Here is a 17,327-nt window from a genome sequence, read left to right on the forward strand (position 1 = left end):
AAAAAGGACATCAACAATATATACATTGAAGCATTCTATATTGAGAGTCTAATACCGATAGGTACTCTAGAGAGAAATACCTTATTCACGTCTCTGTACTGAAGAGTATTAAGGAATATTGTAGAAAAGGGCATAGTAGGAGAAGGAGATGTTGAGGATCATTGTACTTAGGGATGACCCACCACGGGATATAGTATTAAGGGGGACCACAATGGGACAATGCATTGTCCTAATGATAATTCTGTTGAATAGTTCAAGCGCCATTAGTTTTTTTAAACATTTTTGTACATATTGGACTCTGGTGTAAGCACACTTGATTGGGGGAGGAGAAACTAGATTTATTTTGTGCACTTCATTCAATGGGCAAAACCATTACAGAGATTTTTTTTAAAGAAGGAACTGCAGATGCTGGAAAATCGAAGATAGACAAAAACGCTGGAGAAACTCAGCGGGTGAGGCAGCATCTAAGGAGCAAAGGAAATAGGCGACGTTTTGGGTCGAGACCCTTCTTCACTCTATATTCATGAAAGCAGGTCCTTTGGTCCATGGAGTCCAGGCCGACCATCGATCGCCCGTTCACACTAGCTCTATGTCATCCCCCTTTCGCATCCACTCCCTGCTCATGGGGGACATGTTACAGAGGCCAGTTAACCTACAAACCCACACGTCTTTGGGATGTGGTAGGAAACAGGAAAACATGGAGGAAACCCATGTGGTCACAGGGAGAACATGCAAACTACACACAGACAACACCTGAGGTCAGGATACAACCTGGCGCTCTGAGGCAGCAGTTATATCGGTTGTGCCAGGTACCACTGTGTTGCCAGGTTAAACGGGTACCCATTTGCCAGGTAGATTAGACAAGTCCAGTGGGAGGCTGCAGGCCATTTAAACCACAGCCTAGTAAACCTCTGCAAGAATAAAGAGTGGAGTGGGTGGTGGAGGAAGCCTGGGTTTAATTTTGGTTAAGGCTTCTTGCAGCATCTCAGTAAAGTTTACGTTTAAATTAGCCGGGGTCACTCGGAGGCCCCCGTGTTTCCATGAAGTGAGTGAGTGGGTCGGGGGTCTCCAGCTGACCCAGGGCTAGATGTTCAGAAACTACAAGTGCCTGCCTGAAGTTTTCCAGCGCCCGTGTTTGCAGCGGCTGCGTGTGAACTTGCTGTCCCACAAGAGCTTTTTGTTTGCATGTAGTGGGGGATGTTCTCTGTTTAACTGTAGGGGAAGGTGGACGGAGGCCTGTGAAGGGGGCTCTCGTTGCTCTGAAGCTCTCGCCAGCGCTGTTCTGAGTGCGAGTTGGCCAGGGGGTGGGGTTGGCTTCGTTTCGCCATGTGCCTCCCACTCCCCACCTTGAATAAAGCCAGCTGGTGAGGAGCCAGAGGGCAAACAAAGTATTTTTCTTCACCGGACGTGTGTGCAAGTTCTCCTTCTTATGGACTGAAGACCCGGGACTTAACCGATCACTGGAAGAAGTTAGAAGGAAGGGAGGAGAGAAGGAGAATACCGCCGGCGATCAAATTACATTTTTGTTTCTCTGTCACTTCATAACGTGGGAGTCGAGGGGCGAACTGAACGAGATCACATTCATCGTTGTTTTAAATCGACTCATTGGCGTTTTTTGTGTGTTTTTTTGTGTTTCTTTTTGTTAAATGTGACGGCATTTAAGGTAAAGAGTCCCCTCTCGCTGAGTTTGGAGAGAGGGGGGGAGGGGGGAGGAGGAATGGTGAAACCCCAGGCTACGAGCAATGGAAACTGACGCGATGGAATTTGCTGAAAGTTGGGAAGCGGTCACATCTGGGGCAAGGAGACGCGGGCGAAGGGGCCAGCAACCAGTTGGATGAAGTTTCACCAACTTTGTTTCTCGGTGGAAAGGAGAGCCGACCCATGGTGCGGAGAGGCGAGCGCAGAAGGGATTTCTTTAACTTTGTGACTGCAACTCCAAGATGTCTACCGGGTGGGAGTCTTTTGTTAAGGCGACTGCAGCCTGCCTGCTTCTCCTCTCCACTTTCCCGGGGCAGAGCGGCACCAACCACACGTCTGCTCACGACCGCTGTAAGAAGGTGTCGGACTGCGAGCCGCTGAGGTACAGCACATGCCTGGGCTCGGCGCTGCCCTACACACATACCTCGCTCGCCCTGGCCGAGGACTCCACAACTCAAGAGGAGGCACACAACAAGCTGGTCCTGTGGTCAGGTACTGCATTCATATCGAAAAATAAACAAGCTCGACTTTTCATGATAAATAAGAATAGAAAATCTTGTAAGCTCCAATCCATCCCTGTCGTATTTCGCACCATTTTAAGTTCAAGATGCTATCAGAGAAAAACAAAACAGATTGATTTTCCTCACAGCCTGAAAGATGGCTTCCTCAGGGAAAAGACCAAGTGGCTTTTAGTTTCACAGAACTTACACTTCTTGGTCAGTGTGAAACAAACTTGGGGTCAATACTAAGGTGACCGGGTTTATGATTGAAAATAAATTCCAGTTAAAGGCTCTGCCAGAGAGGACTAAGATGAAAAATATCTTCAGTAAGAGATGTGAAACTGGTATTCTTCACTCCAGAAGGCTGTGAATGCTCAGTTCAGATTTAGATATTTTATTTTAAGATCTCTCGAATAAAAGGCAACAATTAATTAAGCTACCAAGTTGGTTAAAAAATATTTTTTCCTCGCACTTATCCACCAATGAAGGAAATTTGCCATCCTTATCTGATCTAGCCGAAACATGATGCCAGAGCACTGCCAAGTAATTGAGTCTGAACTCATCTTTGAAATGCCTGGTGACCCTCAATTGTGGCAAGATCTCTTGTCCCTGTAGGAGTTCCTCGACCGTGGTTGTTCAAGGTGATGGCTCATCTTCAGTTCCTTAAGGGCAATTGATATTGCTAGCAATCCTCAAATTCCATGCAAGGAAATAAAATTGTAAGACTGTGGGTATAGATGGAAGTTGCAGTTCAGACATCTTAGTTCAGGTGATATAATTCATTCAAATGTCATTAATATTTTGATGCTCTGCAGGACTGCAACTGGACAAAAAAAAACAGTAAGGCAGAGAAGTCAAGATTGAGCAAAAATGTTGGATAGTCAGGATGAGCTTTAAAGGAGAAAGATGTTAAACAAAGGAATCATGGAACACGAAGTACACCAGTGATGGGGCAAAGTAACAGGGGATGCAGATAAGCCCATCATAGACAGTCACAGCTTTCAGAAGGATGGGTGCTTAAGGAAGTTGCAAACATAATGGGGAAAATTTTTAAAAGTAATTTTAATAGTGGTTCATTGTTGGCCTGCAAGTAGATGACTGCTTGATGAATGAGATTTGGTGTGACTTAGGGTGTATTGAAGTGTTATGAATGGGATGTGGTGTGCTTTAGGGTGTAACCATTGGAGTTTTGTGAATGGGATTTGGTGTGACGTAGATTGTAGCCATTAGAGTAATGTAGCCATTTGCTTTCGCTTGAGTCAGAAGTTCGGGAGGGTGATGAATGCACTGACAAGAGTATGGAGAATTGAGCAGTCCAACAGTTGGGATTTTCACAATTAGTGAGGAAAATTGCAGTTTATTCAGTATAAGCAGTATAAGCAGTGTCTTAATATTGCAGAATAAGTGAATGAATAGTGTGAGATCGTGAAGAGCTACAGTGGCCTCCATAATGTTTGGGACAAAGACCCATCGTTTATTTATTTGCCTATGTTCTCTACAATTTGAGGTTTATAATAGAAAAAATCACACGTGGTTAAAGTGCACATTGTCAGATTTTGATAGCCATTTTTATACATTTTGGTTTCACCATGTAGAAATTACAACAGTGTTTATACACAGTCCCCCCATTTCAGGGCACCATACTTTGGGACACAGCAATATCATGTAAATGAAAGTAGTCATGTTTAATATTTTGTTGCATATCCTTTGCATGCAATGACTGCTTGAAGTCTGCGATTCATGGACATCACCAGTTGCTGGGTGTCTTCTCTGGTGATGTTCTGCCAGGCCTGTATTGCAGCCATTTATAGCTTATGCTTATTTTGGGGGCTAGTCCCCTTCAGTTTTCTCTTCAGCACATAAAAGACATGCTTAATTGGGTTCAGATCATATGATTGACTTGACTGTAACCTGGCCATCCTATTTTTGCAGCTTACCAGTGGTTTGCATCTTGCAGTGTAGCCTCTGTATTTCTGTTCATGAAGTCTTCTGCAGACAGTGGTCATTGATAAATCCACATTCGACTCCTGAAGAGTGTTTCTGATCTGTCGGACAGGTGTTTGGGGATTTTTCTTTATTATAGAGATAATTCTTCTGTCATCGGCTGTGGAGGTCTTCCTTGACCTGCCAGTCCCTTTGCGATTAGAAAGCTCACCAGTGCTCTCTTCCTTCTTAATGATGTTCCAAACAGTTGATTTTGGTAAGCCTAAGGTTTGGCTGATGTCTCAAACAGTTTTATTCTTGTTTCTCAGTCTCATAATGGCTTCTTTGACTTTCATTGGCACAACTTTGGTCCTCGTGGTGATAAACAGCAATAAAAGTTTCTAAAGATGATGGAAAGACTGGAGGAAAGACTAGGTGCTGAGAGCTCTCTTGCACCTGCATGAAGGGGGCAATTAAACCCATCTGAGCAATTACAAACACTTATGAAGCCATGTGTCCTAAACATTATGGTGCCCTGAAATGGGGGGACTATGTATAAACACAGCTGTAATTTCTACATGGTGAAACCAAAATGTATAAAAATGGCCTTTATTAAAATCTGATAATGTGCACTTTAACCACATGTGATTTTTTATATTACAAATCTCAATTGTGGAGTACAGAGGCAAATAGGTGCCTTTGTCCCAAACATTATGGAGGGCACTGTAGGTCTTGGTACAGGTAGATTGTAATTGCAAGTTTTTGATGATTTTGGTGAGGAGAAGCATGTCAATAAGGAAAATGAGCAAACCAAGGATAGAAATATTTTTTTCATGCATATATTTAAGTACTTCATAAAATACTTAATAGCTAATGAAATTACAGATATGGGCTGAGACATGGCAGGTGGAATTTAATTCAAGCAAATATGGGATGTTGCACTGTACAGGTCGAATACAAGAGGAAAGTATACAGTTAATGGCAAGACCCTTCACAGCATTGATGGATAGAGTTTTCTCGTCAGCATGGCTTTGTGTGTGGGAAATCATGTGGAACAAATCAGAGTTTTTCAGACAGGTCACCAAGAGGATTGTCAGAGCAAGGGAGTGAACATTGCCTCGATTTAATTTAGCAAAGCCTATTAACAAGGTCCAAATGGTAGGCTAGTCTGGAAGGTTAGAGTGCATGGAATCCTAGGTGGGCTTGCCAATTGGATTCCAAATTGTCTTGAAGGGTTTAAAGGGTAGTGTGGAGGGTTGTTTTGCTGATTGACCAGTGCAGTGCTGCAGGTTCCGTGCTGAATCCATTGCAGTTTGTTACATAGATTAACAATTTAGATGACAATGTCAGTAAATTTGCAAGACGCTCAACAGCATTCTCATACAGAGGGATCTCGAGTTCCAAGTCCATAATGGCCTGAAAGTGACGAGAAAAGTAGATAAAGTGGTAAAATAGAGGCATGTGGTATGCTTGCCATCATTGGTCAAGTGTAAGAGTCAGGAAGTCATGTCGCAGTTTTAAAGGACTTTGGTTAGGTCGCATTTGGAGTATTGTGTGTAGTTCGCCCCAGTACAGGAAGGATGTGGAGGCTGTTGAATGAGTGACGAGTAGGTCTGGATTAGAGGGTATTAGCAACAAGGAGAGGTTGGACAGACTTGGATTGTTTACTCGGGATGCCAGAGATTGAGGGGAGACCTGATTGAAGTATATAAAATGATGTGAGTCATAGAAAGAGTCAGAATCTTTTTCCCCAGGGTGGAAATATCAAATACTAGGGGACATAGCATTAAAGTTACAGGGGAAAAGTAAAGAAGATGTGTGGGGAATGTTATTTTACACAGAACGGTGAGTGCCTGGAATGCGTTGCCAAGGCTGATGTGGAGGCAGATCTGATAGTGGTGTTTGAGAGGCATTTGGATAGGCACATGGGTATGCAGGGTATGAAGGGGTACGGATCACGTCCAGGCAGATTAGTCTATGTGTAAATCAAAGTCTCGAATGATTGCCTGTGTTGGAGGCATCTTGAAATTGCTTATACAGTGAACCCTAATTTTAATGGACCTCTTAATAATGGATTTTGGTTATAGCGGACTAAATCTGTTGTAGGGTCTGAAGAAGGGTTTTGGCCCGAAATGTTGCTTCTTTCCTTCGCTCCATAGATGCTGCTGCACCCGCTGAGTTTCTCCAGTATTTTTGTCTACCAAATCTGTTGTAGACCAAGTTCGTTGTTTCACGGAATTACCACTACATGCATGGAGCAAATTATGTTTCTGAACAATTTTAGATTAGTTTAAAGATGCAGCATGCAAACACCAGGCCCATGTTGACCAGCTATTACCCAGATACTATGTGGGAGGAAAGACAGAACCACTGCAGTAGTTCTACCCTACACACTGTGAATTATCCCTAGTGTGTAGGATATAACCTCCACAGTGGGTCTATCTTTCCTCTTTCCAGACACAGGGATATTGGAGTTAGTGCAGGAAAGCAGAACTGGGGGAGATGAACAACCATGAAGTAATGGAATGGCATAACAGGCACGAGGAGCTGAATGGTTATTCTATTTCCCATGTTCTTATTCCAGTCGGTGCCCCAAGTGTGAATTGTGCAGAGTGTGTAGCACATATACAGGTCAATTATACCCAATCTCCTGTGCTCCCACAGACCTCTGCGCATTCTTGTTTCATCTCAGCCTTTCGACACAGCTTTCTATTCCCTTTGCTCTTATGATTCGTCATATTGTTTTGAAAGCGATTAACTGATGGGTTAGAAAGCTTGTGTAGGAAGGAACTGCAGATGCGGGTTTACACCGAAGATAGACACAAATGCTGGAGTAACTCAGCGGGACAGGCAACATCTCTGAAGAGAAGGAATGGGTGATGTTTCGGGTCGAGATCCTTCTTCAGAAAAGGTCTGAAACAGACCCATACCTTCTCTCCAGAGATGTTGCCTGTCCCGCTGTGTTATCCAACATTTTATGTCTATCTTCAGGCTAGAAAGCTTTCTGGTTTACCCCTCCCTCTCTCCCTTCTTAAACAATGGAGTTTGAACCCATGTGTCATTTCTAATCTCAATGTAATGTATCCTAAATCTAGAGAGGTTATATTCACCGATTTCTGGTAATGTCTGTGAGGGAAAACTTTCATTTCCTGAAACGTTCCATAGGTTGCTTCATGAGTCTTAAGTAAAAAGTTTCATAATGGGGATTAATCTTAATAATTAAAAATTATAAGGAAATACGGCCATACCAAAGTCCCATTTTGCTGCAATATGACTTCCTGACTCTCATAGTGCCCCGACCAATGAAGACAAGCATAACATACACCTTCTTTACAACTTTATCAACTTGTGTTGCCACTTTCAGGAAGCTAAGGACTTGGACCTCAAGATCCCACTGTATATCATTGCCGTTATGGGACTTGCCTTCAATGCATAATTCCCCCTTACATTTGACCTACCAAAGAGTAATAACTCACATTTGCTCGGATCAAACATTATCTGTTATTTCTCCACTCTTTCAGGGAGAAGGCAGGAGAATGGGATTGAGAGGGAAAGATAGATCGGCCTTGATTGAATGGCGGAGTAGACTCGATGGGCCGAATGGCCTTATTCTGCTCCAATGACATAAGAACTGTTACATTGTTTTGAAAGGCAGCAGTTAGAGGTTAAAGAGGGAAAATTGCAATGAACATGCCATATTGCTGAGCTTCAAGGAGAAAATAAGCAGGGTATGGGGATGAGTTAGTCTGGAAACCTCTCTTCCAAATTCCATAAACAGTATGGAAGCTGGATATTTCTCTAGTTCCTGTGCTCTAGAATTGGAATTGAAGAACATACTTGAAGCTAAACGTTTTAACGAGTCGTTCATCTTTTCCAGGGCTACGTAATGCTCCAGGCTGTTGGACTGTGATTCAGCAATTCCTGTGCGCCGTTTACATGCCAAAATGTGAACATGGCAGAGTGGAACTGCCCGGCCAGGTCATGTGCCAGATCACCAGAGGCCCCTGCACCATTGTGGAGCGGGAGAGAGGCTGGCCTGACTTTCTGAAGTGTTCCACTGACCGTTTTCCTGAAGGATGCCAGGTAAATGACTGGGAGTCGGCAAAACAATCCTGTATGCAGTTGTTGACTTAACTCTTGAACCCAATGATGCCCCTGCTGATATAGAAACATCGAAAATAGGTGCAGGAGGAGGCCATTCGGCCCTTTGAGCCATCACCACCATTCATTGTGATCATGGCTGATTGTTCCCTATCAATAACCTGTGCCTGCCTTCTCCCCATATCCCTTGACTCCACTAGCCCCTAGAGCTCTATCTAACTCTCTCTTAAATCCATCTAGTGATTTGGCCTCCACTGCCCTCTGTGGCAGGGAATTCCATAAATTCACAACTCTCTGGGTGAAAACTTTTTTCTCACCTCAGTCTTAAATGACCTCCCCTTTATTCTAAGACTTGCCCCTGGTTCTGGACGCGCCCAACATTGGGAAATTTTTTCCTGCATCTAGCTTGTCCAGTCCTTTTATAAATTTTGTATGTTTCTATAAGGTCACCCCCCATCCGTCTAAACTCCAGTGAATACAAGCCTAGTCTTTTCAATCTTTCCTCATATGAGTCCCGCCATCCCAGGGATCAATCAATATGCCACACCATCCCACTAGTACCCCATCCACATGTGAGGTGCGAGGGTGAGAATGATCAAACTTTCTCCTGCGCACCTAGGAATATTGCAGAGAAGACAACAGCTCTTGGGAACAGGTTGCTATCCTGCCATCTTATCCTCAGTTGCAAAGTAGGGATTCCTCTGGGGACCCAAGTGTTGGACTGGAGGAAAGTACACAATGACATAAAATAAAATAAAATGTATTTCCACCTCTTTTCCATTTTTTCCCCTTTACAACAATCGGTCTGAAGAATGATTCCGATCCGAAATGTCACGTATCAATTTCCTCCACAAAGGCTGCCTGACCCGCTGAGTTACTCCAGCACTTTGTGTTTTGCTCGAGATTCCAGCATCTGCAGTTCCTTGTGTCTCAAAGTTAATTTTTTTGTTTAAATTGTCTCTTTTCAGAATGAAGTTCAGAACATAAAATTTAACAATTCTGGCCGGTGCGAGGCTCCCCTGGTGCGTACGGAGAACCCTAAGAGCTGGTACGAGGATGTGGAAGGCTGCGGGATCCAGTGTCAGAATCCGCTCTTCACCAACAGCGAGCATGATGCCATGCACGTCTACATTGCCATCTTTGGTTCTGTCACCATCCTCTGCACATTCTTCACACTGGTGAGTGCTGCCCTCATTTGGTCATTTATGGTCAGTGCTTTTTAACTAAGTAGTCAAACTGCTGGACCTCTGTGATGCATCAGTGGCCATCAATATGAAGGTTTTTCCTTCCCCCTTCCCCTGTTGGGGTTGACCCAGTGGGACATTTGCACACTTTCCTCTCATGGTGCGTGCCTTTGCTGCACCAAACACGGCTCTTGACTTTTGCCAGTAACGTCTAACTGGTAAACTGTGTAGAATGGCAGAGCACACAACTCGTCCCAAGTCCTCAAGGTGTTGGTCAGTATCCTGGTCGTCTTGCTGGTTGGCATATTATAGGAAGTAAACACTTGGGTCCCAGAGGAATCCCCATTTCATGATGGACAGGTTTTATTTCTTCCATGGTTTACAGGGCTCCACCAGATGGAAATACTAGAGATCTCTGCTCTGATAGATTTATGTGTTGCATTGTGGTGTGAAGGAGAGAGATTAAGTAACTACCCTGGGGCTGTGTGGGTTCATTTCTGAATGAAACTGTTATATGAAAGGGGATTGAGTTCAATACCATAAAGTCTACACAGATTGTAAAACACATCTCCTTTGTCACCTGTACCTCTTGGTTAGATTTCAACTTCTAACTCATCCCAGATGTTTATTTTTGTATGTAAAAACCATATAAATTTATTGATTAGATTTTAGTCTGTAAATTACTCATTGAGTATCCATTAATCTATATGTAAACAGCCTATAGTCCCCTGATTACATTACACTCTGCAATTCCTATCCCCTGAAACACCACAAATAGATTCCAGCCTACAAAATGCTTACAGATATCTATGTACAAGTGTTCCCGATGTATGCACAGCCCAGACATACAAAGGAGCCTTTGGAAGATCAGTGGGGTGCATTTGCTGGCTGCAGTTGGAGAGCATGCTACTGTTCTTGACGTTAGCTGGAATTTTGCCCCATTAAACTCAGGAAGATATTCTAGTTAACACGTTAATGGCCATTTTGTGAATCCTTATTGTGAATACAGGCATCTTGCGTTTTACATGGGAATTACATTCTTGAAAAGCAGTGCGTAATTCAAAAACATATAAGTTAAGCATAAATTAAGTAAATATGCTGCCAGTTGTAAATTTCAGCATGTTATTTCAAAAATACGAGCTTCATTCCAGCCTGTTAATATTCTCCCCTTGTTTTTTAGGCCACCTTTGTTGCTGACTGGAAGAATTCTAACCGTTATCCTGCTGTCATCTTGTTCTATATCAATACTTGTTTCTTTATCGGAAGTATTGGCTGGCTTGCACAGTTCATGGATGGAGCAAGAAAGGAAATTGTGTGCAAGGCAGATGGAACCATGCGACTTGGAGAGCCAACGTATGTTCACCCGAAATCAGTTTACTCTCAAGTGTCGTGTTTGCCTTATGACAGTGTTTGTCTCTCTGTGGTCTCCTGAACATTTTGTCTTTGAGTTCCTGCCAGAAAATGGAGAATCTGTAGCACAATTCAGAAACGGGCTGGGGCAGAATCACTAGATATGTATTGGGGTGAATGAGTATTATGATAAACTCAGCAGGTGCGGCAGCATCTCTGGAGCGATTGAAATAGGCAATGTTTCGGGCCGAAACCCTTCTTCAGACTTCAGCCTATTTCCTTCGCTCCATAGATGCTGCCGCACCTGCAGAGTTTCTCCAGCACTTTTGTCTACCTTCGATTTTCTAGCATCTGCAGTTCCTTCTTGAGTATTATGATAAGGTTTAATTGTAGTGCTTTGTTGTTTCTGTCACTGTCGTTCGTTCACCTGTTATTTTTAGGATCCGAAATCCCGATCACATCTTTAACATGCAAATTGCTGCATGATTTGTTGGGATGGTTTGGGAGCCAGAAGGGTTTGTAATTGCAAAGTGAGAGTTTCATGGTCACAGTAAAAAATAGCAGCTTTACTCATTCCAGATTTATTTAACTGCTTTAAAATGAATGTTGTGTGGTAGAATTCGACATATCTCCACATCAATAATTCAGGCCACTGAATATTACCAAAGAAACGTAATCACTTTTTAACCCTTTCATGGACATTTCACAAATAGTCATTTCCGGGGTTGAGAAAGTATTGATAGGAAGTTGGTCAGGCTAGATCGCTTTGCCAGCAACACCCAGATCTAAAAAATAATAAGTATAAATAAAAGCACATTTGATTCTCAACCATTGGTTCATATTTCAATTCAAACACTTCGAGTCAGGGCAATGTACAACTTAGAAGCTGGCCCTTCAGCCCACTGCGTCTGTGCCAACCAACATGCCTATCTATACTAATCCCATTTGCCTGCCGCATCGATTACAGTGCTGACAGTCTGCTGTGTTATTTGAAATAAGACACAAAGTCCTGGAGTCACTCAGTGGGTCAGGCAGCAGGTCTGGAGAACATGGATAGATGATGTTTCGGGTCGGGACCTGAAAGATTGTCTATCCATGTTCTCACAGATGCTGCCTGATCCGCTGAGATACTCCAGGACTTTTTTTAATAAAACCAGCATCTGCAGTTCCTTATGTCTATGTGATATGTGAAATGTTGTTTTGGTTGAGATGGTAAAACGAGGCTCGGTCTGCCCCCTCATATGACTATAAAAGACTGCAGATCACGACTTCAAACAGAAAGATCTCGCTGTAACTGCTGTTTCTCTTACAGGTCCAATGAAACACTGTCTTGCGTTATCATTTTTGTCATCGTCTATTACTCTCTCATGTCTGGCGTGATCTGGTTTGTGATGCTTACCTACGCCTGGCACATGTCCTTCAAGGCTCTCGGCACCACCTATCAGCCTCTCTCTGGCAAGACCTCCTACTTCCACCTCATCACCTGGTCAATCCCGTTTATACTCACCGTCACCATCTTGGCTCTGGCTCAGGTAATCAATACATCCAATGTTGTTGTCCAGAAATTGAGTGGGTTTGATGGTATGCAGGATGACAGCAACTGTGATCACGGAAGTATGATATTAAGGATTCTGAGTTTTATTTTGGGAGCTTGGTGATGAGAATTGTAGATGCGGTGGGGTGAAATAAGATTAGGAAATCACATGGGATTTTCAATGATGATATAAGTGTTGAATGGTGTCAATTTGTGATAGAAACATAGTAACAGGAATTGCTTATTTAGCCCCTCAAACCTGTTCTTCCATTCAATAAGATCATGTTTAATTTCTTACTTCCATGTACCTGCTTTTCCCCATGTTCCTGAACACATCTTTGTTATCAATATATATTAATCTCAGATTTAAAATGAATAATTGACTGCATTGATTACCATTCTCAGAGACATATCAAAATGTATATCATTTTCTGTGTGTAAGAGAGTGTCCCATTTTCACTCCTTCGAACTTAAAGACGACAGATGGCACAATGGGCTAAGTGTTCGGCTGGCAACCGGAAGGTAGCTGGTTCGAATCCCGCTTGGAGTGCATACTGTCGTTGTGTCCTTGGGCAAGACACTTCACCCACCTTTGCCTGTGTGTGTCCTTGGGCAAGACACTTCACCCACCCTTGCCTGTCTGTATGGAAGTAATTGTGTGAAGCACTTTGGGGTCAATGCAAGTTGACTAAAAATGTGCTATATAAATAAAGACATTATTATTATTAAACTCTAATGGGCCTGTCCCACTTAGGCAATTTATTTAGGCAGCCACAGGCGACTAGTTTGTCGCCACATGTTCGCCGGTGGTCACCGGGAGTAGTCTGCTCAGTCGCGTAAAAAGTCGTAGCATCTTTCTGGTCGCCGCTAAATTTTCAACATGTTGAACATTTTTTGGTGACTGTGGGTTTGACGCCAATGAGCGTAGCTTGACTTCTCCTGACGTAGGTGCTGTCATAGGTTGTCACCAGGATGGCGTAGGTTGTCGCCGACCTGCTACGACTATGGCAGTTGCCTAAAAAATCGCCAAGTGGGACCGGCCCATTAGGTTTTTCGGACCATGTCCCTGGTTTTGGACTTCCCAACCAGCAGAAATAGTTTTTCTCTGAGTTCCCCATAACATCTAGAAAATGTCAATCAAATCACTCCTCAACCTTCTAGATTTCAGGACTTTATACAGTTTTGAGTAATCTATCCTTATGATTGAAACCCGAGAGTAAAGGTATCATTTTGGTGAATTTACATTATATTCCCTCCTTGAACAACATAATGCTTTTGAATCCTAGTCAGAATTACTTATTGCTGTCTGTTGAGGGTTTTGTACAGATGCAACTCTCTCCTTCTGTACTCTAAATTTAAAATAATAAAAGCCATAAATTCATTAAAATTTTGGATTATTTTCTGCACCAGTCCTTGACCATAGATCAGATCTAGAAATTGGAAGTTTACTTGGATCTGCACCCCAACAAGCTTTGTTTGGACTTGAGGAGTAAAGAGATAATTAATAAAAAACATATAAGGTCGAATGAGGATGCAGTAAAGTTGTTGGTGATTCCTGATCTACAATTATGATTTAGATCAATTCCCTCTGTACGTATTTATTCTTTAATGGTTGTCACAGTCAATTCGACTTAGATTAGATTAGACTTTATTAATCCCCTTATTCAGGGGAAATTCAGATGTCCTTGCAGCACACTAATAAAAATAGCATTCAAAAAGAAGTTCAACACCAAAACACAAAAACATCCCCCCACAGTGGTTACCACTGTGGGGGAAGGCACAAAGTCCAGTCCCCATCCTCTTGTCCACCCAGAGTCGGGCCTAATGAGGCCTCCACAGTCGCCGCCACGGCGCCCGATGTTCTCGCCGGGTGATGGTGCTCCGGCGTCGGGAGAACCCCCAGCGGCTTGGGGTGCCAGGAACGGCCGCCTTCCCACCGGAGACCGCGGCTTCCAAGCCAACAGACCGCGCCAGACGGAGCTCCACACACTGGCGATCTCAGCGAGAGATCCCAGGCTCCGGGATGTAACGTTCAGCGTCGCAGCTGGCCGCTCCACAGAACCGCGGCTCCACGATGTTCTCATCGGCGGTCCCAGCATACTGGAGTTCCAGCGCGGCGACCCAGGAAAAGCATCGCCCGCTCCACGACAGCGCTCCAGCGCTGCGCCGCCACCAAAGCCGATGTTCTGCACCGCTGCCAAAGCCGATGTTCTGGCCAGGTCCCCTCAGGGAAACGTCGCTCCAGGACCTGCTGGTAGGCCGCAAGGACAGGTCGAAGGCGCTGCTCGGAGGAAAGTAATCCCTCCGACCAGGTAGGGACTCGAAAAGCAGTTTCCCCCTTCCCCCCCACCACCCCCCACACATAAAAAGATTAGGCCCCCTGACAGCACACTCAACGTACTAAAAATAATAAAAAAGAAGGGAAATAAAACGGACAGCTGCAGGACAGGCAGCCGTTCAGGACAGCGCCTCCTCCGACTTGCACATGATCTGATTCTCTGTCCAACATATTTGTATCTAAATTACAATGTGATAAGATTATCATATTCCATAGGTGGACGGAGACTCTGTAAGCGGGATCTGCTTTGTTGGATATAAGGATTATCACTTCCGAGCAGGATTCGTCCTGGCTCCAATTGGATTGGTTCTGCTGGTTGGTGGCTATTTTCTTATAAGAGGTATGTGGAATGGCTATGCCATATAAAAAAAAATCCAAAACACAATTCTAAGTTTTCCTGATGCCTTATACTTCTTCTTCTTATCGAGTCCACACACAAGATTAGAAGTTGTTCAGCCAGAGCTGAACACACTTCTCGGCATCTGCACAATGGTGTCTGTCTTGCGCTTCTTGTGCTTCTTGTGCGTGGTGGTGGAAAGATTGGTTGAAACAGGGCCGCGACGTGAACGCTCTTTCCTTGGCCCCGATGTTTACTGATGATGCAGTATAGCAGCAGTCAGTGCGTTCTCTCCATCTTCAACCAGATCCCACTCCTCCGTAAATTTCCAGAGTTGTATTTTGACACAATTTCACACTGGCAATTTCCCACGTGGCCGCAACTCTTTAGCCAGATCTCATGCAGCAAGACCGGGTGAGATATATTAGTGGCAAGTAACACACCTGCCATTAAAAAGCAACCATTTACAACAAGGAAGAGTCCAACCACCTACCCTTGAATTTCAATGGCATTACCATTGCCAAATCCACGACTATCAGCATCCTGAAGGTCTGAGACACAATTGGATCTGCCACATAAATACAATGGCTACAAAAATAGGTTAGAGGCTGGGTATGCTGCAGAGAGTGCCTCACCCTCTAACACCACGAGGCCTTTCCTCCATCTACAAGGCTCAACGCAGGAAGATGTAAGTACAACATCATGCAGGCAAAGCAACCTGTTTGATCAGTATCCCATCCTTCATCCTAAACATTAATTCCCTGCATAAATCATGTCTTGTGGTCACAATGTGTTTCATCTACTAAATGCATTGTAGTTACTTGCCTTATCTACCTTGACGTTACCTTTCAAACCTGCTGACAAAGTCCTATAAAGGAGCTCTTCTCTCCCATTCTAAAAGATTATTTTATCCCTTGTATATTTTGACATTTTCTTCCCCTTTCAGATAGGGACTGAGCAAAACTATTCAAGCCTATTCTATCACTAATTTAGATAATCGCTGAACTTAACTCCATTTATCTTTCTTGATTTTGTAATCTTTCAGATTTTTGATATGCAAAGGTATCATCAGAACTTTTTTAATTTTTCAAGCGAGTGCCCTCTCCCTTCACCTCTCCCCATTTTCCTCCTCAATGATCAGGAGGGGGTCATTGGGAAGTGTGTCCAATTTCCAAAACTCCCATGCATGAAGATGCGCCTTTTTCTTTTGATTTTTGGTTTCTCGTATTTGCAGATTATTGTATTTTTAAATTGATAATTTCTGTTACAGGAGTCATGACCCTATTTTCAATTAAGAGCAAACATCCAGGGCTCTTGAGTGAGAAAGCAGCCAGCAAAATTAACGAAACAATGCTACGTCTCGGTAAGGATTGGTTAACATGTACTCAATGGCCTAGTTCTGCTCCTGTGACATAAACTTATTGAAGGAAACACTACAATTCTCCAGTGTGTGATTGTGACACACAGTTTATTTGAGCTGAAGAAAGATATGAATTGATATTCCATAGGTTTAATACCTAAATCTCTATTTTTCTTGAGTTATATCAATGACTTTGATGGATATACAGGGCACCATTTAAAAATTTGTAGATGATGCCAACATTTGTTATGTGTTACACTGAAATTCATCACAGTGAATTACAAAGTCTTCAATTATGGAATGAAGAATAAGGAATGGGAATAGAATATTAAAGGTACAATTCTCAGAGGAGTGTAGGAGCAATGGCTGTAGATGTACACACATCTTTGAAGATAGCAGGATAGATCACAAAGCAATTTGAAAGTTTGTGAATTCTGGGCTTTATGTGGAAGCCTGGAGAGCAAAAGAGATTATGTTGAACTGTCAGATAATGATTTGGCCACCTCTAGTAAAATATGTCCAATTCTAGTCACTTCACTGTGGGAAGGATGCGAAGGATCATGCAATTCAGCCACATGGTAAAACTGGAGGCAGAGAGAAAAAGGGAACTATTCCCATTGGCAGAAGCGACAAAAAACAGAGGATATAGAATTCAGTGACTGACAAATGTCCCGCAGGTGATGTGAGGAAAAGATCTTTTCACACATTAAGTTCCCATGATCTGAAATTCAATGACAGAAAGGGTTGAGCACATAGATACAATTGTTCCTTGCGAAGGGGAATTGGAAGGGATCCTTGAAGGAAAAACATAAATATTGGTTTTGGCAGAAGAATTGGGGAGTGGGACTGACAAAATTACTTTTGCAGTTGGTTTGATCGTTTAATCGAATAATCAAAGCAAACACCCTTTTTCTTTTTGAAACCCCTTTCTATGCAAGTACCACACTCTCCACTTATTCCATTTAAGAATTATAATTTGGAAAAGCAAATTGCCCCATCCAC

General features: G+C 43.2%; 1 protein-coding gene across 2 annotated transcripts in view; it reads left to right on the top strand.

Moving 5' to 3' along the window:
* The first annotated feature begins 1,076 nt into the window (after positions 1-1,076).
* The window catches only part of smo (smoothened, frizzled class receptor), a 29,891-nt gene continuing 13,640 nt past the window's right edge, over positions 1,077-17,327 (top strand). The window contains exons 1-7 of one of the 2 annotated variants that reach the window (XM_033040036.1): positions 1,077-2,190; positions 7,999-8,204; positions 9,191-9,400; positions 10,587-10,759; positions 12,069-12,288; positions 14,845-14,968; positions 16,236-16,328. In XM_033040036.1, the coding sequence (XP_032895927.1) occupies positions 1,941-2,190; positions 7,999-8,204; positions 9,191-9,400; positions 10,587-10,759; positions 12,069-12,288; positions 14,845-14,968; positions 16,236-16,328 (1,276 nt within the window). In that variant the 5' untranslated portion in view covers positions 1,077-1,940. The remainder of the gene's footprint in view (positions 2,191-7,998; positions 8,205-9,190; positions 9,401-10,586; positions 10,760-12,068; positions 12,289-14,844; positions 14,969-16,235; positions 16,329-17,327) is intronic. The other variant, XM_033040034.1, reaches the window with a different exon arrangement.

Source organism: Amblyraja radiata, chromosome 21, assembly GCF_010909765.2.
Source record: "Amblyraja radiata isolate CabotCenter1 chromosome 21, sAmbRad1.1.pri, whole genome shotgun sequence".
NCBI lineage: Eukaryota > Metazoa > Chordata > Chondrichthyes > Rajiformes > Rajidae > Amblyraja > Amblyraja radiata.